At 47.0% G+C, this 22,224-nt stretch overlaps 1 protein-coding gene across 1 annotated transcript; it reads left to right on the forward strand.

The window, feature by feature from the left end:
• The first annotated feature begins 18,438 nt into the window (after nt 1-18,438).
• LOC125535876 (haloacid dehalogenase-like hydrolase domain-containing protein 3) lies at nt 18,439-21,819 on the forward strand. The gene is made up of 6 exons (XM_048698942.1): nt 18,439-18,868; nt 19,263-19,369; nt 20,396-20,504; nt 20,586-20,747; nt 20,903-21,076; nt 21,419-21,819. Exons 1-6 carry the CDS (start codon nt 18,614-18,616, stop codon nt 21,464-21,466), a joined length of 855 nt encoding a protein of 284 aa, XP_048554899.1. The 5' UTR covers nt 18,439-18,613; the 3' UTR covers nt 21,467-21,819.
• The last annotated feature ends 405 nt before the right edge of the window (nt 21,820-22,224 follow it).

A 22,224-nucleotide genomic window follows, 5' to 3' on the forward strand; every position in this document is an offset into this window, starting at 1 on the left:
CTAATAGTGCCCGGCCGCATTTGGTTCGAAGCAACCCGTCCGATCGGAACGACGTAGGCGCCGGCGATTAAATGATTTATTTATTTATTTATTGCGGGGGAATGATTTATTTATTTAATCGGTCACATGGCATGGGTCAGTGCATTTTGAGGATGAAGGGCGTGTACGTTTGTGAATTGCGTGCACGCTTTGCGTGTTGTCAATGCACGCACGAGGCCCACGCACACCACTGCCTGCCGTCTTGTGCAAGCACGACGGTTGATCATTGGGTTGGATTGGATTGGATCAGAACGCCGTTCCGGCGCCATGTCCACATGATTTTCTTCTCTGGTTCGGCTGCCGTCCCCGCGATTAGTGGAGCGCGCGAGCCCGTGCCGTCGCGGCCACAGGATGCCGGTTGTACTCTCACACGTCCCGATCCGTAGCATCACGCACGACTCCGGAGCCTGGACCTCCAAATTAATAACTTGTGTGGTGCGTCATTCCAGCAGTCGCTACCGTGCGGCCGTGTCCAACGACGGCTCGCCACGCACGCACCAACGCCGGTCGAGCCGCCGTGCCATCCCGACGCCGCTTGTACTCCATGCGGCCCGGGTGCGCCGTCGCCCTGAGTCGTCGTGGTCGCGTCCGTCGGGTGCGGTGCGGCGACACTAGCTCTCGGCCGAGGAATCCCTGCAGGGGTGAGTTCTGGCGTGCATGGGCGCGGATAAGGTCGCGCGTGCAAGCCGGCCCATGGCGTGTGCACAAGCGTGCAATCCGGTCATTGTCTCAGAACTAGTGCCCGTTGGCGGGGCGGATAAAGCATGGCGCTCACTTCTTCGACCGTAGTTCACATTCAAATATTAGCGTTGCCTAAAGTTAAGCTTTATATATTTTTAACAAAATTGTAGAAAATATATTAACATATACACCATTGAGTATATATCATTAAATTCATCATTGCATATATTTTCACATCATATAAATTTGTTACTGTAAATGATCATATTGTTTTCTACTCCATCCGTCCAATAATGTAAGACTTTTTTGACACTACACAAGTGTCAAAAGACGTCTTACATTATGGACCGGAGGGAGTACAAACTTTGTGAAATTTTATAAAATTTAACTTCAGACAAAACTAATATGCGGAGTAAATAAAAACGAAAGGGGTAGTACACTGTAGCGTAAATTGTGAATGGGATTAAAAAGTTCAGTTTCCGAAAGGAAAACCCAACAAAATCAACTGACTAAGCAGCCGGTCTTGTTTTGCAGTGGTGCGAATGAATCAGCACAACGCTCCAGCCTATCGAGTGACCAAATCTAGGAAAGTAGTAGTAGTAGTACGAATATATAGTGCGTACACAATCAGATGCACGGTAAGAAAACAGTAAAAAAAAAGGCGCACATTTTCAAGAAAAAGGAAACACAAGTTAAATAGAATATTCGTCCCTCAAAAAAAGAAAAAGAATGTTAAGTTCAAAAAAAGAAAAAAAGAAAAGAATGTTCTTTCCCATCACGGCGCATCAAGGGGAAACCAGTGGCTCTATGTTTTCGCCAAAGGAAAAACCATTGGCTCCGTGATGGCGACCGGTTTAATATACTTACCGAAATAAAACTGTATCCAGGGCCGGTCCTGAGGGGGGGGGGGGGCGCCCCGGGCCCCCCGAACGAGAGGGGGGCCCAAGTATTACGGCCTCCACGAAAGTTAAGCTACGGGATGAGTTGTGAAGATGTGATAGGAAATCAAAATGAGAGGGGACCACCGCTGAAAATCAGAAGTGGAGAGGATTTGTGGGAAGACGAGTCTGTACGTCTAACCTGTAGATGTCTAACCTGTAGATGACAGCCGTAAGTCTAGCATTTTTGTGTTTTCTCTTTGTGCTGCCTTGCCAAGTTTAGTCCAATTAATCTACGTCAAAACAAGCGCAGGCCACAAGCGCAACCCATGATGCGACTGAGATTGCTCCCAGTCTGGTGATGCGAACGATGGCTGAATTCCTGGTCTTTTTTCTCGTGTACCTTGTGCGCCGCCTCGACCTCCCGAGTCCCAGATCTGAGAAGAGATTGGACGCCGGATCACAGTCACGGATCGTGCGCGCCCGCCGGCCACAGCCAGTACGCGACGCCGACGGCGCAAATCCAGGACAATTAGGGAGAAGAAGAATCAGAAGAATTAGCAATGAGTTACTTGCTCCAGGATGATTACGTGCAACCAGAGAATCAGCAACGAGTTACTAGCTGGATGTTATATTCAATGGACCAGGTAAATCATACTACAAAACTTTGTATGTATATATATATATATATATATATATATATATATATATATATATATATATATATATATATAGTGTTATTATTCATCATCCAGGGTGTAAAATAAGTATTTTTTCACCTGAGGTAATCTTACGATTATTTCATAATTAAATTACGTTTAGAATTCAAATAATTACATTCCTAATGATTCACTACGTAAAATTTGACATAAGAAAATAAAAATATAGATCATAAGACAAAAAAATTTGTAATTTATGTGTATTTTAGACTATGATTTTACGTTTGTAATTTTACATAACATAAAATATTTTTTACGGCGATTATATATTTTCTTACGGTCTCTTTTTACATCGAAAATAAGACAAAACTTACTGAACGTAAAATTACGGTGCATTGATGCTAAAATAGAGGGGGGTGAAAAATAACTATTCCTCAACCAGGGTGACGAATAGCGCGACCCTATATATATATATATATATATGTATATATATATATATATCTTTTTATTTGCAGTTAAGTTGATACTGTTAGAATTATGTCAAATATTATTGTACAAGTTAGGTTACAGTTGGACTTGGTTTGGACCGCGGGGGAGCCGGCGGCGTGTGCCGGCACCCAGGCGGCCGGGGTGCGGTATTGTGACGGTGTCATGGGGAGGAGCGCCCGTAGTCATGCCCCAGGGATGTAGCCATATCGGTGAACCTCGTTAACAAATCTCGGTGTCGTGCTTGTGTGATTGCTTGGTCCTTGATAGATCGACGAAGCGTCTTGAATTTATTCTAGCAAATGGTATCATAAGCAAGGTTTGATTTGAGGCTGTGGTGTTGATCTAGAGGAGGAGAAAAGTTTAACATGGATCGGTATAGTCTGTACGTACTGCAGCTGCAGGAAGGCGATCAGAGAAGTCGACGAGTACTAGAAGCGATCGGAAGCAAGCGGCGGCGTAGACGTGCGGCGATCGAGCGTATAGGCAGCAGTGGCGGCGCACCGCGCACGGGCTGGAAGGCAGCAGATCGGGCGATCGATGGCTGCGGAGGCCAGCGTGGGCAGCGGCCCAGGTGGCGGAAGCCGCAAGGCTGCAGGCGTTGGATCAAGTCGCATACGCCAGGCAAGGTGCAAAAGGCGTATTCGTGGAAGGTCTTCGTCATGGTAGACCGGGTCGGTACAGGTCGATCCGGCGAGTCCGTGTGCAGGTGTCCGCACGTGAAGGCGGTCCAAAGGCTGCCGTGGCTCGGGACGTGAGCATGCTGGAGACTATACGAAGTGAACATGAGGTTTGTTGAAACAAAGAAATGAATTGCCAAGGCCACGTGTGTGTACAGGGGCAGTTTGACTGGATCCGATTTGGTCCTTGTTTCTGCTACAAGGTGCACCGAGAAGGCAAAAGACAAAGAGATAAGGAAAATTGTGCAGGTTGCATGAAAGTTTTTTGGAGTCGTTTGTTGTGAAGGCTTGGAACACGTGGACAGGTTATGGAGGCACGCGGACAAGCGCGTCATGAGGATCATGTTTAACAGGGCGTCGAGTAATGCATGAAGACGGCGGTGATTTCAGCGACGACGACATAGGAGCGTGATGCTGATGGTGGCCGACTTCTGGGGCGTGGAAACACGTGGTGCAGGCTTGAGGGCTTGTGCGGCTTCGACAGATTATTGCGTAGGATTGACTCAAGACGGTGCACATGAGAGTTTGGAGTCGACAGGGCGCGGGAGGGTGGCACGTACAACCACCATGGAGTCATGTTGAAGGTGGAGCTGGAGTCTGACGGATGACTACACTCTGTGTTGATGGAGGGGCTACGCGTAACTTAACGGAGAGTCGAAGCCTATTTCAGCGGATAGCGAGAGACACGTGGTTTCAGACTGGGTACCAGTGGTCTGATGGAGGCGTGATACTCGGCATCGGTCGGTGATGATTGATGGTTCTCTGCAGTGGGGGTTGAGGCAGTGTGGGCTAGCTACCTAGGAGACTCGACCAGGACAGCAGAGGTTCGACGCGGTGATAGCGGCGAGGCGTGTGATAAGCACGGGACACAATGACAGACCAAGGCACTGGCGGTCAGACATGTGGTCAGATAAATTGTGGAGGGGTGCTGAAGCAGTGTTGACGAGTACCGGATTCAAGTTGGTGATTGGGTCTATCGGTGCCGGAAGATGGACAGGAGTTGACCATGGAGAATCTGTGAAAGTGACGGAAAGTCTGAAATTGTCAAAAGCGAAGAGAGTACATGGCCGTATATTATGTGGTGTTCAGTGCACATGGCAAAGTGCGGGTGACAAGTACAGAAGGAAGTTGAGTGCTATAGCTATGGGACATGTCACAGACTATCCGGGGAAAAGGGTGAGACAACTGTGAATTTGACTCAAAGTGACACAGGGCGATGGTGAAATTCCTTCAAGTTTCAAACAGACGGTCATGAAAGAGCGGTGATGTTGAGTTCAGGTAACTCTTATATGTGACACCCAATATGTGAGTTGTTCATTTTCATGCAGATTAATGATCAGTGTGTGATGGCGTTGAGCGGATACTCCGGAAATTGGGAGCACAAAGTAGAGTAACAAGGAACTTAATTTTTGCTCGAGTGTTGACTGTGATGAAGACGAGAAGGGACTACAGTTGCAGGTGGAGTCACATTGAGTCTGGGAGTAGCAGCGGTGCTCATGGGATAAGCTCAAGTCTAATGTACATGGAAATTTGACGCATTGACGAATTCAAGATGGTGAAGAATATTCGTCGAGGTGGAGTTTGTTAGAATTATGTCGAATATTATTATACAAGGTAGGTTACAGTTGGACTTGGTTTGGACTGTGCGTAGACAGGGTAGGAGTTGTGTCCTAATAGGACACTTGTATCCTAGGTCTCTCATATATATCAGGGGTAGACATACGATATAACCTATGCCAACATAATAGCACGGGCACGCGGGGGAGCCGGCGGCGTGTGCCGGCACCCGAGCGGCCGGGGTGCGGTATTATGACGGTGTCACGGGGAGGAGCACTCGTAGTCATGCCCCAGGGATGTAGCCATATCGGTGAACCTCGTTAACAAATCTCGGTGTCGTGTTTGTGTGATTGCTTCCTCGGTAGATCGATGAAGCGCCTCGAATTTATTCTAACGATACAAATAACTTAACTATCTATCAACACGTATTTTCGTTTGGTTATATGGATTAACAATAGTTCACCCTTTCTGCGGATAGAGAACACATGCAATTTGGATAAAGTTATAGTTGAGGTCGAGCGCACTGCACTCCTCTATCCCATCAATAACTTAACTATCTACAATTTGTTGCCAGGTATAATCAATGATGATCAAATCGTACTTCGCTGTTAGGAATATATTACCTTAGATTGTCATTTGTGTGTTTGACTGAAAATCACTAAGATTTTATTGAGTTGAGCTAGTGCCATTTAGCTTTGCATTAGTTTTAAATTATTAACTATTTCCTTTAAATTTGACATGAATGTTATTCTTATATGCATTTTGAGTGTTTATTTCTGGCATTTCATATACACATACTCCCTCTTTTCCGATTTATATGGCCTAATTCAAAAATCTCACCAACTAAAAGTGGCAATATATCGGTTACTATTTCAATTGTCATATTACAGGGTTCAGGGTTTTTAGTTTCGCCCCGGACCCCCAAAACCCTAGGACCGGCCCTGTCTGCATCCAGGACCGTACCTATCTTGGTGCGCTTTTCTTCGAAACATACGCTAAGGTGAAATAATAGCTAAAATAACATGGGCACAGTCACTCGGCTCCCACGTCAATTGGTAATAATCACGCAGAAACAAACAAAACGAACGAACGCGGGCACTCGAAGCCAGTGCGAATTGACAAAAGCTAGTTGCATTTGAGTAAGCAGTAAACACGCACCAGGATTTTTGCAACGACCTACGCTGGCTAGCTCCTGCGCCGAGTCGCCGATTCTTCATTTTTATCCTTTCCATCTTTCGCGGGAGATTCTTGTGCTGTTCAATCACGCCGCGGTGGAAGACGCGTCGGCGAGCGCCACGCGTAGTACGTTATTAATAAATCTAATAAAAAACGGAATCGATCCCAGTTGGTCGTGTCACAGTTCGAATACCAAAGTCTTTCTTCTTCTGATAAGAAGGGGAAGAAATATCGCAAGTGAAATGACGGATGATTTGTCCGGGGAAGAAGGGCATGCTTCTTCGCACAATGTTTAATGTGCGGCAAACTTGTTATTTTTGCGTCGTACGCATAGACATGGCCCAATGCATGTGCCTAGTGCCTACAAAACACAAAGGGAGAAGAAACCACCGGCTCTATCTATGTTCTCGGCCGATTTTTTACATACCAAATCCCCTAGCGCAAGGCTAGGGTTTCTCCGTCTTCCGGCGTCTTGGCCGCCGGAATCTATCATCTGATCGGCGTTGTCTCTGCGCTGTGTTCCTCGGATCAGGGCGGCCGAGGCCATCGCTATCTCTGTCTCGCTCTCGCGAGGGGAGATTGGATCCGGGGATGGCAAGTTCCAGCTTGCAAGGACGACGGGGGAAGGAAACCGCGGACGAGTTGTTGGCACGGCTGAACCTACAGGAGGAGGAGGATGACTTTGTTTGGGAAGAAGAGCTGCCGGACTTGGGAGAGCCGGCGAAGTGGCTAGCTATAGCCCGAGTGCATACACCGAAAACTTTTAGCCCTAATGCTTTGTACGGGGACATGCGTGCGGCGTGGAATCCCGTGAGGACTGTGGTTTGGAGGAAGATCAAGGATAATCTGTTCACGGTCCAATTTGGTTGTCTTGGTGATTGGAACAAAGCAATGGTGGAGGGACCCTGGTTGTTCAGAGATCATGTTGTAATCTTAAAGGAGTATGATGGTTTTAAGAAGCCTGAAAGTGTCGTCCTAGACAAGCTGTCGGTCTGGGCTCAAATACATCTGTTGCCGGATAACTTTCTGATAGAACGGGCAGTCAGGGGATTGGCTTCCCGCATCGGGGAAGTGGAGGAGGTCCAGTTGAAACTCCCGGCGGGCTTCTTTGGGGAGTTCGTCAGGGTCAGAGTGAAAATTGATATAAACGCCAAGATTAAACGCTTTGTTACAGGAACGAAGGAAGAGGATAGGGTAAGGTACCAGGTGAAGTATGAGAAACTTCCAATCTTCTATTATAATTGTGGTGAATTTGGCCACTGGCATGAGGAATGTGGAGATGGAGTTCATGATGAATCCACCTTTGGATGGGGGGGGGTTGTTCTGGCTGGTAACGGGAATTTTAGGCCGGGTGGCCGGGGGAGTTTTGGCACCCAGCGAGGCAGGGGAAGCCCTGGAAGGACGGGGGGGCCGAGGCAGAGGGAGGGAACCCTATAATCCCAATCAGAGTTGGCGCTTCAATGTGCAACAACATAACCATAACTTTGCCAGGGCGCCAACGGAGGAAGGGACAGAGCCGGGAGTTCAGGTTGTGACAGTAGAAAAGCCCAGAGATGATCCAGAAGTGGCAGATGAAACGGGGAATGGCCGGGACAAGTCGAAGGAGGGCGTGCTTGCTTCATACAAGCGTCCGTCAGTGGAGAACAGCTCGAGGCCTAGCTCGTCCTCGCATGCGGCAGGTGTAGAAGGTGGCCCAGTGGACAGCTCCCTGACGATGGTGGTCACCTCTTCGACGGTGCCCCCATTACCACCAGTGTATGTTTCACCCCGGAAACAGAATAAGAGGCACAAACAACTGCAAGATATGGGAGATGAAGATGAGCAGGGTAGACATGAAGGCCTTGTTAATCAACCACATACAGCATTATCGGCGGGCTCCTTCGAGGAGCGCCGCCGGGCACAATGAATGCTTTGTGCTGGAACTGCCGCGGTTTGGGCAACCCCGCGACAGTTCATGAAGTCCGTGATCTCACGGCAAAATTTGCCCCGGCGGTGTTGTGCCTGGTAGAAACACAATTACCTAGTGCACGCGCTGAAATTTTAGCACAATCTTTTGGTTTTGATAAATCGTTTGCTGTTGGTAGCTCTGGTAGGAGTGGTGGCCTTGTAATCTTCTGGAATGATACAATAAAGTTAGAGATTAATGGTTACTCGCGATATCATATTGATGCAATTGTAGGAGGGTTGGGGCCTACACCTTGGAGGTTGACGTGCGTATATGGAGAAGCACAAGTAGCTCATCGTTAGAGGGCTTGGGACACTCTATGTTCTATGGCTGGTGCTTCCAATCTTCCATGGGTAGCACTTGGTGACTTTAACGAAGTTCTCACTCAAGCTGAACATGAAGGAGTTAATTTGAGGGGGCAGGGCCAAATGGATGGATTCCGTGATGCACTGGATATATGTGGCCTAGCGGACCTGGGCTATACTGGACGTAGGTGGACTTTTGAAAAAAGAGTTGCAGGAGGGACTTTCACAAGGGCGCGCTTGGATAGAGTTGTGGCTAATGCCGACTGGAGCTCAATATTTCCACTTGCAGAGGTCGAAAATGCTACAGCAGCGAGTTCGGATCATGGTCCGATTATTCTTAAGCTTATGCAACAGGAAGCCGGTAATAAGCCACCAAGAATGTTCAGATACGAAGTGATGTGGGAACGACACCAAGACCTTATTCCTTCGTTGGAGAGAAGTTGGAGTAGCAGTCTAAGCTGCTCTTCTGTAGGCGATGTCCAGCAGAAGTTACAGAGTTTGGGAGAACACTTGTCCAACTGGGACAGATTGACTTTTGGAAGTGTGAAGCGTGAGATAAAACAGCTGGTTCGGCAACTTAAAGCTCTAAAGAATATACCAGGCCGAACTGGCCCAAGCCATTTGGAGATTAAGGTGACAGACCGACTGGTGGAGTTGTACCAGAGAGAGGAAATCCTCCAAAGACAACGATCGAGGGTGGATTGGCTCACATATGGCGATAAAAACACTAAATATTTTCAGCAGCGGGCCTCGATGCGAAGAAGGAAGAATAAGATCACATCCCTGACTAGGGAAGACGGACAAATGGTTGTAGAAGCAAGCGAACTGGAAGCGATGACATCTGAATTTTATTCAAACCTGTACACGTCGGAAGGCTGTACAAATATGCAGGCAGTATTAGACTCGGTACCCGAGAAGGTGACAGATGAAATGCGTACGATGTTGGACGCCAAGTACACTGAGGAGGAAGTAAAAAAGTCTTTGTACCAGATGTTCCCTACGAAGTCGCCGGGGCCAGATGGGTTCCCAGCGCACTTCTTCCAGAAGCATTGGGGCGTTTGTGGAACCGAGGTGACTGCTGATGTTCTTAAAATTATTGAAGGACGTGAGAGTGCAGAAAGCATTAATCAGACTTACCTGGTTCTTATACCAAAGGTAAAAAATCCATCTTTGCTCTCACAGTTCCGCCCAATAAGCCTTTGCAGCGTGTTTTATAAAATTGCTTCCAAAGTTATAGCTAACCGTTTGAAGCTAGTTCTTCCGGAGATTATTTCTTCAGAACAGTCTGCCTTTGTGCCGGGACGTTTGATCACAGACAACATCATTGTGGCATATGAATGTTTACATTTTATGAAACGGAATAGAGCAGTTAAGCATCGTCATTGTGCTCTCAAGTTAGATATGATGAAGGCGTACGACAGGGTGGAATGGGATTACCTGAGAGCCATCATGTTAAAGTTGGGTTTTTCTTCAAGATGGGTGAACATCGTTATGGATCTGGTGAGCTCAGTATCTTATTCTGTGTTATTCAATGGGAAGAAGCTACAGGAGTTTAAACCTAGCAGAGGTATCCGTCAGGGAGATCCAATCTCCCCTTACCTATTTTTGTTGGCAGCGGAGGGCCTTTCTGGCCTCTTGAAAAATTTAAGTGAGTCATCTCAACTTGGGGGGATCCAAGTGGCGCCTTCGGCACCACCTGTTAATCACCTTTTATTCGCAGATGATAGCCTGCTGTTCTTCAAAGCATCTGATGGAGGGGCGACAGAGGTGTCAAACCTGTTGGAAACATATTGCCAAGCGTCAGGACAGAGAATAAATGCAGCAAAATCGTCTATTTTCTTTAGCAAGAGATGCCCATCTAATCTCAAGGAAGAGATAAAAGGTATTCTGAATGTCCCCAATGAAACACTTAATGACAAGTATCTTGGCATGCCTCGGATGTGGGAAGTTCGAAGTTTGGAGCTTTTAAATATCTGAAAGACAGATTATGGAGCAAAGTTAAAGGGTGGATTGAGAAAACTTTATCTATGGCGGGCAAGGAAGTGCTGGTTAAATCAGTTGCACAAGCAGTACCGGTATATTCTATGTCTTGTTTTAAATTGCCAAGGGGACTGTGCGAGCATCTTAATAAACTCATTCGGCAATTCTAGTGGGGAAGTAAAGATGGGAAAAGAAAATCGGCATGGGTATCTTGGAAGGCTATGACCCAACCAAAATTCATGGGAGGCCTTGGTTTTAGAGATTTCGAGCTTTTTAATCTTGCACTCCTGGCAAGACAATCGTGGCGAATTTTGCAACACCCGACATCTTTTTGTGCCCGGATTTTGAAAGCAGCTTACTTTCCAAATGGCACAATTTTTACAACTGAGCTGGGGAGCAGGCCGTCGCAAGTATGGCGAGCAGTTTTAGAAGGAAGGGATGTGCTTTGTCAAGGCATTATCAGGAGGATTGGGGATGGATCTGCTACGAGGATATGGGCCGACAACTGGATCCCAAGGTACGCTACTATGCGACCTTTGGCATGCCTCTCGGCCAACCCACCGACTCTGGTGAGTGAACTAATCGATAACACATCAGCCACATGGAATAGAGCAGCACTGGACCAAACTTTCTTGGCAGCAGATACTAATGCTATACTGTCTATCCCCTTGTGCACCTCACGGATGGATGATTTCTGGGCATGGAGCTTAGAAAGGAATGGTAATTTCACAGTCCGTTCAGCGTACCGAATGTTAGCAGACACTAAAAGGCGAAGGGAGGATTGGCTTGAGGGTAATGCAGGCATGTCTAACTACGAAGCGGAAGCCAAATCTTGGACATCGCTTTGGTCTGTCCAAGTGCCAGGGAAGGTTAGAAATTTCCTTTGGAGGCTTGCTAAACATTCCATTCCCACCGAAGATGTTCGACACACGAGGCATATGTCCGATGATGACAAATGTCAGCTATGTGGGATGCAGGATAGCTGGGGCATTCACTGATGCAGTGCTCTGTTGCCCGGTGTGTCTGGGCCCTTGTGGATGATGACGTTGCTGATTATATTCAGGCTTCTACAGAGCAAGATGCTAAGCGCTGGTTATTCTGTATGTTTAATGATTTACCACATGCTAGCATGGTCAAGCTGGTCGTGACTTTGTGGGCATTATGGACGGCAAGGCGTAAAGCTATCCATGAGGGAGTCCTGCAGAGCCCTCATGCTACACATGCTTTTATAACTAGCTTCATCTCTGAACTAGATTCTCTGAAGACCCCAGCGCATGTTGCACAAAATATGGCTGCGACTAGCTCAGGAGCAAGGCGTACTAGTACATGGCTGGCCCCTGCTGCGGGAGTTGCGAAGATACAAGTTGATGGAGACCAGGCGAGAAACGGTAGGAGCGGTGCAGCTGCGGCACTCTGCCGAGACCATAATGGCGTCTATCTGGGGTCGTCGGCTATGGCCTTTTCAGATATTTCTGACCCAGGGACGCTAGTGGCGCTAGCTTGTCGAGAAGCGCTGAACCTAGCTTTGGATTTATCAGTTGAACACATTATCATCGCATGTGATAACAAGACTGCGGTGGCGGATATCAATAACGGAACTGAAGGCCCATACAGTGCCATTATCAAGGAGATTCGTGCCAGGGCGAGGAGTTTCAGAAGCTGTGAGTTTATTTTTGAAGGTCGGGCAAGGAACATTGATACCCATAATTTAGCTAAATTTTCGTCTTCTTTAGATGTTGGTCGCCATGTGTGGCTGGGAGTACCGCATGACCAGTTTGTTATTCATGTAAACCGTTCGGCATCGTCATAATAAAGCTTTGGTTTACCACTCAAAAAAAATCTATGTTTTCGGCCTGGAAAACCATCGGCTCCGTGGTGGTGACTGGTTTAAACTTTTACCGAAATAGAAACGGTTTGTGTCTACGTCCGTGGCCCTCTTGCATTTTCCACTACTCCAGTACTATAGTAAGCAGTACGTAGCGTGTCTGCATGCACTTTTCTATCGTAACATTAACATACATACGGAAAAGCTGAAATTAATTGCTTAAAATAACACGCGTCCAGTCACTCGGCCCCAAACTCACCGGCTTGCACGTCACTCACTTGGTAATTACGCAGAAACATACAAACGCGAGCGCTTGTAAGGACACGCCATGGAAACATGCATTATTTTTCCAACGACCCACGGTAGCTAGCTCCTGCGCCGGGTCGCCGATTCTTCGTTTTTTCTTTTCTTTTGCTTCTTAACTGTTCGTGGGAGATTCTTGGGCTGTTCAATCATGCCGTGGTGCATGCGGTGGTGGAAGCTGCGTCGGTGAGCGCCGGCCCACACGTACGTACTCCTAATTAACCACCGGGGATCTATTCCAGGTAGTCGCGTCAGACTCCAGATACTACCAGTCTGGTAAAAAGGAGGAAAAGATCGTAACTGAAATCATGGATGGCTTGTTTTGCTTAGCCTGAAACGTGTCTCGCGCACGGCATGTCCCGCAACATCGCTGTCCAAATTTTAATGTGCCGGAGGCTTGTCGACGCAATGATTGAGCACAGAGGCCTCAGAGACATCCATTCTCATGATGAGAACTGACTCCAGAAAATATCTGTGAACGGACTAATAACGGAGCCCAAGGTGCGACGATAATAAGATCTGCAGTGTATTTATTCTTCTCTCGTCGTCACGATACGTACGCGTGTGCACAGGACAAAAACAAAATAATTCTAAAACTACCAGCTCCTATTTTGTGTCGCCCTAGCCTTGTACGTAGCTAGTTCAAACCATGCGTGCGTGCCCTGCAGCAGGACCTTCGCTAATTCGACAATCTAAGGTCCCAAGCTACCGTCCGTGTGTGTTTTCCGTGCACACTTGCGTGTTGTCAACGCACACACGAGGCCGACGCGCACACCGTCTTCCGACTTGCGCAAGCATGATGGTTGATCGTTGGATTGGATTGCATCGGACCGCCGTTCGCCGGGCCGTGGCCACATGATTTTTTCTCTGGCTCAGCTGCCGTCCCGCGATTTTGTGGAGCGCGCGTGCCCGCGACGTCACGGCCACACGATGCCGGTCGTAGTCTCCAAAATCAGATGCCCTTAGAAAAATAATTCATGTGGCTTGGCTCTCCGAAGTTAAAGTTGTGTGCTGCTCGAATTCATCTGTCGCTACCGTGCTGCCCTATCCAGCGACGAGTCGCCACGCACGCACCAACGCCGGCCGAGCCGCCGTGCCGACGCCCGACGCCGAGTTCCACATCCGGCCGGCCGGTGTCGCCGTACGTGCGCCTGCGCTCCATGTCGTGGCGGTCGCGTCCGTGCGGTGCGGTGGCCGTGGAATCTGTTCCGCCGTGCTCGCGGATAAGGCCGCGCGCGCAAGCCGGAATGCATGGCGCTAACGTGCCGAGTCCATGCAGACGCGGGGGTCAATCCGATCATTTGTCTCGGAACTCGTGCCTTTTCACGGGACGGATAGAGCATGGCGTGTGCTATTCTTTTTTTTTGGACGTCATGGCGCTCACTATTCGACCATATAACTACAGCGTAAATTACGAAAGGGATTAAAAAAAGTTCTTGTTTCGCATTTTCGAAGTTTTGGTCAAAGTATCGAAAGTGCTACGTAGTGCCTACAGATTAAGATACACGGTAAATATCGTAAACAAAAGGTGCACATCTTCTCGGGAAGAGAGAGAGGGATGCAGATTAAGAGAGTGTTTGTTTGCAGGGTCTTATCGGTTTAGGGACTTAAAAAAGTTCCTATAAGTCTCATCTAAACTAAACATGAGGGACTTATAGGGACTTAAAGTGAGCATTTGGGACTTATAAAATAAGACTCTCAAGGAGAGTCTTATAGGGACTTATAGTTGTAATATGGTCTTATAGGGACTTATAAGTCTCAGAAACCAAACAGGTAGGGACTTTTTATAAATTTGAGACTTATAAATTGGGACTAAAAAAGTCATAAGACTTATGAACCAAACAAATCAAATGGCCAAGCGCCCGTGGACAAAACACGAAGGAGAAACCACCGGCTCTATGTTCTGGCCAGGGGAAAACCATTGGCTCTATGGTGCGGTGGCGACCGTTTTGAACTTTACCGAAATGAAAATCGGTTGTGTCTACGTCCACGGCCTGTCTGCATGCACCTTTCATCGGAACATACGCTAAACAATGGCTTAAAATAACACGGGCACAGTCACTCGGTTCCAGGCTCGCTGCCTCGCACGTCAGGTTTGTGCTAAGCTGGAGACAAACGCACAAATCAGGTTCTGTGTCGGAGCTCCGTTGATCTCGTCCCAATGGACGAAGTCGAGGAAGATCGAAGCTCAAACGAACATCTCGAAGATGAAGCGTTACCATCCATTGGAACACTGGTTCTGCGAGAAAATAAACCCTAACCTAAACTTACAAGCCAAAGCCGAGGAATTGGAACCCCCTCCCTCCCTCCAGGCCGGCTGAGCAGTAGGTAGATCCATGGGCTTGCCGCGGAAGCTTGGAGGGGATGAGTGCCCTAGCCGTCATAGATACGAGAGGGAAAGAGAAACCCTAACGGTGAAGTGTAGGTCTAGCGCTTCTTAATCTCATCCTTGATATGCCGGAAGCTTGTCGGTGCAATAATAATTACAATACCGAAGAAACCGTATAAATTTTATCTGAACGTGCAAAGTTTCATTAAGTTTACAAAAGAAAAAAAAACTAGCAACACCAATGATATCAAACTAGCTAGTACCACTGAATACACAAAATAAAGTATTTTCCTGAGTATTATACTTCTTAATATTGTTTTATGTAAATTTGGTCAAACTTGACTTCGCTTTTTTTGCAAGAGATTACATCGCTTGACACCATCAAAATTTAATAATTTATAGGCATTCTTTTCAAGCACAAAGGAAGTACATCTTTTTCACGATAGTCCAAAAGGTCTGAATTTCGGAGAACCATATTTCTGGGGTTTCAAAACTAGTACGGCTCAAATTCATATTTCAATGTCAACATTGACAAATACTATTACAAAAATTATGGGAGACGTCTTATACCAAATTTATTGCTTCCAAACAACTTGGAATATACTCCACTAGAATTAGTTTTCTCTCTCTCTCTCCAGAAACCTTGCATTCTACAATAAATTTCAAAAATATTTTATAAGCGGACTAAACGGAGCCTAAGGTGCAACGATGACAGATCTATTATTTTTTTCCCTTTCGTCACGATATTTGTAGCTCCTACATGTGCGTACAAAAACAAAACACTAAAACCATCGGCCCTATTTTGTTGCGAGGGAAGAACCCACTGGCTCTGTGTTCTCAGCTAATAGCACCACTAAAACAAAAACGCTTTGTGTCCACATCTACCTTTGTTGAGTAAAATATATACAATAATCTAACCGTAGCTGCACTGCACCAACCTGACTCGTGCTTCAGTTGTACTCCCTCCGTTTTAAAATAGATAACCCAACTTTGTATGAACCTGACCCGGAGGGAGTAAGCAGTAGCAGGCAAAGCGCCACGCATCTCACCGATTCCGTCGCCATCATGGTCTTGTGTGCGGCGAGCTTTCGCCGATTTTATTTAGGAAGGCTGCCGTAACCTGGAACGGATTCTCGCGGCATGTGCGCCGGCATCGGCTGGACGCAAGGAGCAAATATCATACGCCGAAACGACGGCGGATTCGCCTGCCGAGCCCGAAACGTGTCCCGTGGAGGCCATGTTCGGATTTAGTGCGAGATCATGCTTCTTCTCTGCGCGACTTCGCTGTCAGCTTGGGAGTTTTGTTTGATGCCTCGCAGGATTGCCGAATAATGCACACCGGTTACGCCGTCACAGCGAGGCCACGGAGAGCTCGGTCGGCCGGGGCCTGTTTGGAGGCATCATTCGAGGTCCATGCATTTATATTTGATTTGAATCGTTTTTTTGTTGTTGGGAAATTATGTTTGGAGCGGTTGGAAGGTCTTGAGAAAGAAATCCACACGCTACCGATGCCTTATCTAGTTTGGTCCTGCAAATACGCAGTCGCTTGAGAATTTTGTTACAACTTTGGCACGAGAAAAGGGTGACTTTAATTATATTATTATTGTTATAGTTTGTATAGGTTGTACATGAGTTGACTTATTTTGCGACATCATCTATTGAGCTAAATTGGAATGATTATATAGTTAGACGCTACGGAAATTGTCACAAGTTGTCGTCTTCTCTTTCCTCATCCACGAGGAAGAAAAATCCCACGCTTTTGTCCTCCTTCCGTCGGCGCCGCCGCCGGTCCGCCCATCTCCCATGGTCATGGAGGTGCGGAGGATCTCGGCCCCCTTTGTCGGGAGGGACCCCGTTCTTGTCCTTGTCAGGTTGGGATTGTGTGACCGCGGCGATGTCCTTCGGTACAAATAATATCTCCCACGTTCTATCCCTGTTCAGATGGTGCGTCTAGCATCGCTAGAAAGCGTGTGGGGGCGTGTATCCGTCGGATCTTGCGGGATTTGATCGGTATTGGTCTTTGGTGGATCTGTTTGGATCCGGTCATCATTCATCTTTGTTTGGGTGTTTACAAATTCGATCCTTTCGATCTACAATTTTCTTCATCTGCGATGGTTGCTGCTCCGATGCGCTGGTCCTATAGGGCTTTGGCACGACGATTTTCAGATTGTCTACTACAAGATTTGCTCGGCTCCTACGAGGGAGGGGCGATGATGGTGACGCGTCCTCTGCTTGCTTTATAGCTTGTAGTCATCGCTAGATGGTTCATAAACCTGGTTGTAGTTTTTATTATCTTTGGTGTTCTTTGTACTGCCACGATTGAAGGTGAATAGATTTGAAATTTCTAAAAAAAATACTTTGCCCCCTCTACGAACCCTAGATTGCTGCCACCGCTCCGCCTGTTTCCCGCCCGCAAGGTCCCGTCCTCCTCCTGTTGCTGCTCCGTTGGCGGGAGGAGGTGGGGACACCAGACTGCGTTGCACCGCTATAGTTAGGTTTGTCAGGGTTGGATTTCGTTCACTAGCTACGACAATGTGGTGAGAATAGCGACGCTGTGCATATTAAGAACAATGTTTTCCCAACTTCTGATCTATCTTGTTAGCGGAGGTCTTATGAACTTAGTAGAGGACGACATGCCATCGTGTAGTCAATACTCATCTGGATTGGTGGATATGGTTTGTGCTATTGGTGAAATAGACAAAGACGCTTCATGTATTGGTCCTCTAGCTGGCTCCTTCTCTGACCGATAACGGTCGACCAACTTTGGCGTCGTCGGGGGGCTTGTGAGGTTAGGTCTACCGGGACCTTTCTAGCCGATTATGGGATGGTCGTCCAACCCTCTCCGCCACATTCTTCTACGAGACAATGATTTGTTTCCTGTTTTAGATGTCTTTTGGCGTCACGTGAAGACTTCCTAGCCGCTGCATCAACAATGTTGTTCTGACTTCGACAATGTTACGGAAGTGTAGAGGCGGTATCGAGTTTGGCCCACGGCACAACACGTATGAGTGTACAGGAGGAGGAGGACGGTGTCCATGTCCTCAAGTCCCCGTGTGCAATTTCTAATTTATATAAAGATGAATTTGAAGGGTTGGTTGAATCTTTGGTCATTTCGTAAAAAAAAGAATAAAAACATCACATATGTTCCGGATTATATAATGTTTTAAATCTTTTAATACGGACTGCATATAGACTAAATTGACTGAACAAACACTAAAATATATCTATATACATCAGATTGAGAAGAAAAAAAGTTACTCTGTTCATTCACAAATATAAATATAATGTATTTTGGATATTTTAATATAGACTGCATAATGACTGAAGCGTGAATAGACATATTAAAATGCGTCTATATACACTGGAACCAAAAAATTCAAAACATTTTATAATTCAAAGCATATAAAAAGTGATCACAAGTAATACCTGTGTGTGTAAAATGCAATGAAATTTTGTGACGCCCAAAAGAGTCCCTGAAGCCCGAGGAAAGGAGGAGGTGAAGGCAGCCACAGGAAGCAAATAGCCATCACGGTCGCGTCACCGGCCGCCGCTCGTCTCCCTCCCTCCGCCTGCCTATAAACACCGCGCACCCACACACGGCCACACCGCATCACACCCACACACACGCACGCACGCACGCCACAGGAGAGACCGACCGCGCGCGCTCGCACGCTCCGGCACGGCACGGCGGAGCCGCCACCACCACCTGAGACTCTGGCGCCGGGACCCACCTGCCACCCGAGACCCGCCACCCCGCCACCTCGTTGACAATGGCGGTGGCGCGGCTGCGCTCGGCCGCCGCGGCCCGGCTCCAGCCGGCGCTCGCGGGCCGGCGGCGCCTCGGGACGGCGGCCGCGGCGGAGGCCCCGGAGGCGGTCGTCGGGGCGGGCAGCGCGCGGTGGGAGCCGATGGGCGCGCGGGAGTACTACGACTACCGGCGGGCCATCTACGGCGACATCACGCATAAGGCCATCCTCGTCGACGCCGCCGGCACCCTCCTCGCCCCCACCGAGCCCATGGCCCAGGTCGGCCTACGCCCTTCCCCCCATATACACCGCACCTCCAATTCATGTTCCTCTGTTTGCTCCGCTCGATTCGGTTGGCCGTTCCCATGGCTGACGGAGGCCTGCATGTTTTCTCTGCGGTGCACACGCTGAGACAATGCGTGGCGTTTGGATCGATCTGATCCGTACTCCCGTGGCCCGTTCCGTTCGTGTGTGTTCATAGATTTGGGTTGTGAGAACCTGGACAGATTTGTTCCTGCTGTTCATTTCTGGGTTCTGTGGATTTACTTCGCCATGCATGACGAGTTACTGATAAAAAATCTCCCTTTCCTCTGTTAATCGGGCATGCATGCGGTTTGATTAACATGGCTTGTGTTCTGAATGTTAATACTTGTGTTCTGAATGTTTAATACAGGTGTACAGAACAGTAGGCGAAAAGTATGGGGTGAAGTACTCGGAGGATGAGATCTTGATGAGGTACCGGCAGGCATATGCGCAGCCATGGGGCAGATCGCGGCTTAGGTATGACATTTACCTTTGGACTGTCCTGCTGTTTCAAATGCGAGTTTGGATTTGATTTCGCTATACGGGTATCTTACTAAGATGGCTCTGTCTGATTTTGTTCTTGTGCACTCGTATTGAAATGAATAAATAGCATTTAGGACGGGGATATTCTTGCCATGAATGCCCTTGTTCAATTTAAACAAGGATATACATCAGGAAAACTGTGGACTAACTTGTCTTTCACTTCCTTGAACTTGTCCTTTTTAATCAATTGGATTGAAATACCGCCTCTTCAAAATTGAGAGTGACGTGCAGATATGAAACAATTTCAACCGGAGTTAATTATCCCTCAACCTGAGTTAAGCTGCGAGCTAAGAAACATTTGTTAGAAGTAGAATTCCATAAGTAAAGTTCTCACCAGGACGCAGAGGGAGGGATATTTGCAAGAACAGCTGTGAGGATTCTATAATCCTCAATGTTCAGATTGAGATCCAGGAACTGGAATGGTCCCAAGTTCTATCTGGAGCTTGATGCCATTACCTTCTCAGATATGGCTGAGATACTTTTATTTGTCTTTGGTGGTGCTAAAAGAACAATTGTGGGGTAGGAATATTGATTCTTAAGTTTCACATAGTATTCAGAAAGTAGAGAGTTTATTCTTATGCTAGAATTCGATTCTTAAGTTTCTGGCATATTCACAGTTAGTTTTAGCTGGTTTGTGTGCTTTACGAGCACTGAGTATCCTTGGGTGCGTTTTTCATAATACTTATCAGGAGACAAATCTGAATGGAATCGCACGAAACTGATTTTCGCAACATATATATGGACCGCAGTGATAGGTAGTACTGGTGATTTGATTCTTCTGTTTCTTATCAGCCTTAATTCCTTGGAACCTGGAGCTATCATGTCACAGAATAATAATAAAATACGAGCTTGCCTTTTAGTACAAATTTGCGATTCATCCAGTCAAACATTTCATGTTAACATTTCAAACCTGTTAAAAAATATGCTGCTGCATGGACTAATGTTTCTCAATATCTTCAGGTATGTTGATGATGGGAGGCCCTTTTGGCAACATATAGTTAGTTCTTCTACAGGCTGCTCAGATTTAGAGTACTTTGAGGAACTTTATCATTACTATACAACTGAGAAGGTAAGAGAAAATCTGTAAATCAAAATGATTTGAAACATCCTATTGTATGTTTGACCTCACAAATTGTTTTATGTTTGCTAGGCCTGGCAGCTCATTGACCCTGACGCTAAATATGTTTTCGAAGCATTGAGAAGGGCTGGTGTGAGAACAGCTGTTGTATCCAACTTTGACACCCGTCTCCGCCCACTTTTACAGGCCCTGAATTGTGATCACTGGTTCGATGCAGTTGCTGTATCTGCTGAGGTGGGTTTCCATTTACAGATGAGCTGCTTTAACTGAGCTTGTTAACTGAACCTTGACCCTGTAGCTACTGTCCTTCGTATCTATAAGTTTGACCTTCAGTTTTCCTATTAATGTTCGCCATTAAACCCTTGTTCTCTGTTTTTTTCTGCTAAAAGGTTGCAGCAGAAAAGCCAAACCCAACAATATTCCTGAAGGCCTGCGAGTTGTTGGACGTGAAGCCTGAAGAGGCTGTGCATATTGGGGACGACCGTCGGAATGATTTGTGGGGAGCTAGGGACGCAGGCTGCGATGCCTGGCTCTGGGGCAGTGATGTTCACTCCTTGAAGGAAGTAAGCTTTCTGTCTTGTCTGCTCCAAAACTGAACTAGAAATCAATTATTGTCCTTATAGCAAACATGGCATCTAGGAGTGGCATTTCGCTGTCAGTGTAGTTGGGATTAATTATACACCTCAAATAAAGATCTGGCAGCTGTATGCTGTTACCAAGATCAGTTCATTAGGAGCAACTGTTGTATTACAGATTACTCGGTTAGGGGCACCCTGGTAACTGTTCTATTTTGAAGAATCTCTTTAGTCTTCTTCTGCCGACGAAAGTGGGCAGCGTCCCTTTTCATATCAGCTGCAATCTTCAGAAATTATATGGTTGCTCACATCCGCACATCTGTATCGCAGGTCGCAGAAAGGATCGGAGTCAGTGTGGGTATGGGCAACAATATGTGATTCGCCACGCCTGCTTGTAAGCAGACTCTACTACGCCTATGGTGGTCATGACGGATCGCCACCGTTCCCTTCTTCCTGTCGAGTATGCTCGCCGAGCCCCCTGAGCTTCAATAAAAAGGCTGGGAGGTGGTGCTTAGTTTCCCTCCTCTGTACATAGTGCCGACCCTTCTTTGCTCAGGTGTGTGTGTGGCTGTCCGGCCGCTGTACATATTTTCCAGGGAAGTGAGAACTGATGGCAGTGTCTCTTTGTGTCAGGCCTTAATTTCCAAAGTCTATATTGTAGCAACAATGTACGTATGTAATTAAGCGAACTCGATTTACCCTTTAAATAGTTCCTGCCGTGTGCTCTGAAATCTGTGCTTCACGAGAATGACCCCTGCATTTTGTACATTGGATTTGGTAAAAATTTCTGAGGGTATTGCCTCCATAGAGTCTGTTTCATCACTACGTGTGAATGCTTCCTAGGTACCCAGCCCCCTTTGAACTGTAGAAAAATATATTTTGAAGTCAAACTGCAGAAAAGCAGCGGTGAAAACAAACTTTTTTTTTTGAAGGCAAAACATAGCTTTATAGATTAACTACGGCCGGGCATTTCACCCGAAACGCAAACAGCCACAGTGGGCGGTACATTAGAGTTCCACTTCATACAACCATTTGGTAAACTTCTACTGCCAATTTGAGCAAGCTCATGCGCTACAGAATTCATAGCCCGAATACAAGCAGCCACACTCCACTTGGAGAACCACACCTTGAGTTGG

The sequence above is a fragment of the Triticum urartu genome, chromosome 2, assembly GCF_003073215.2.
Source record: "Triticum urartu cultivar G1812 chromosome 2, Tu2.1, whole genome shotgun sequence".
In the NCBI taxonomy this organism is placed as follows: domain Eukaryota; kingdom Viridiplantae; phylum Streptophyta; class Magnoliopsida; order Poales; family Poaceae; genus Triticum; species Triticum urartu.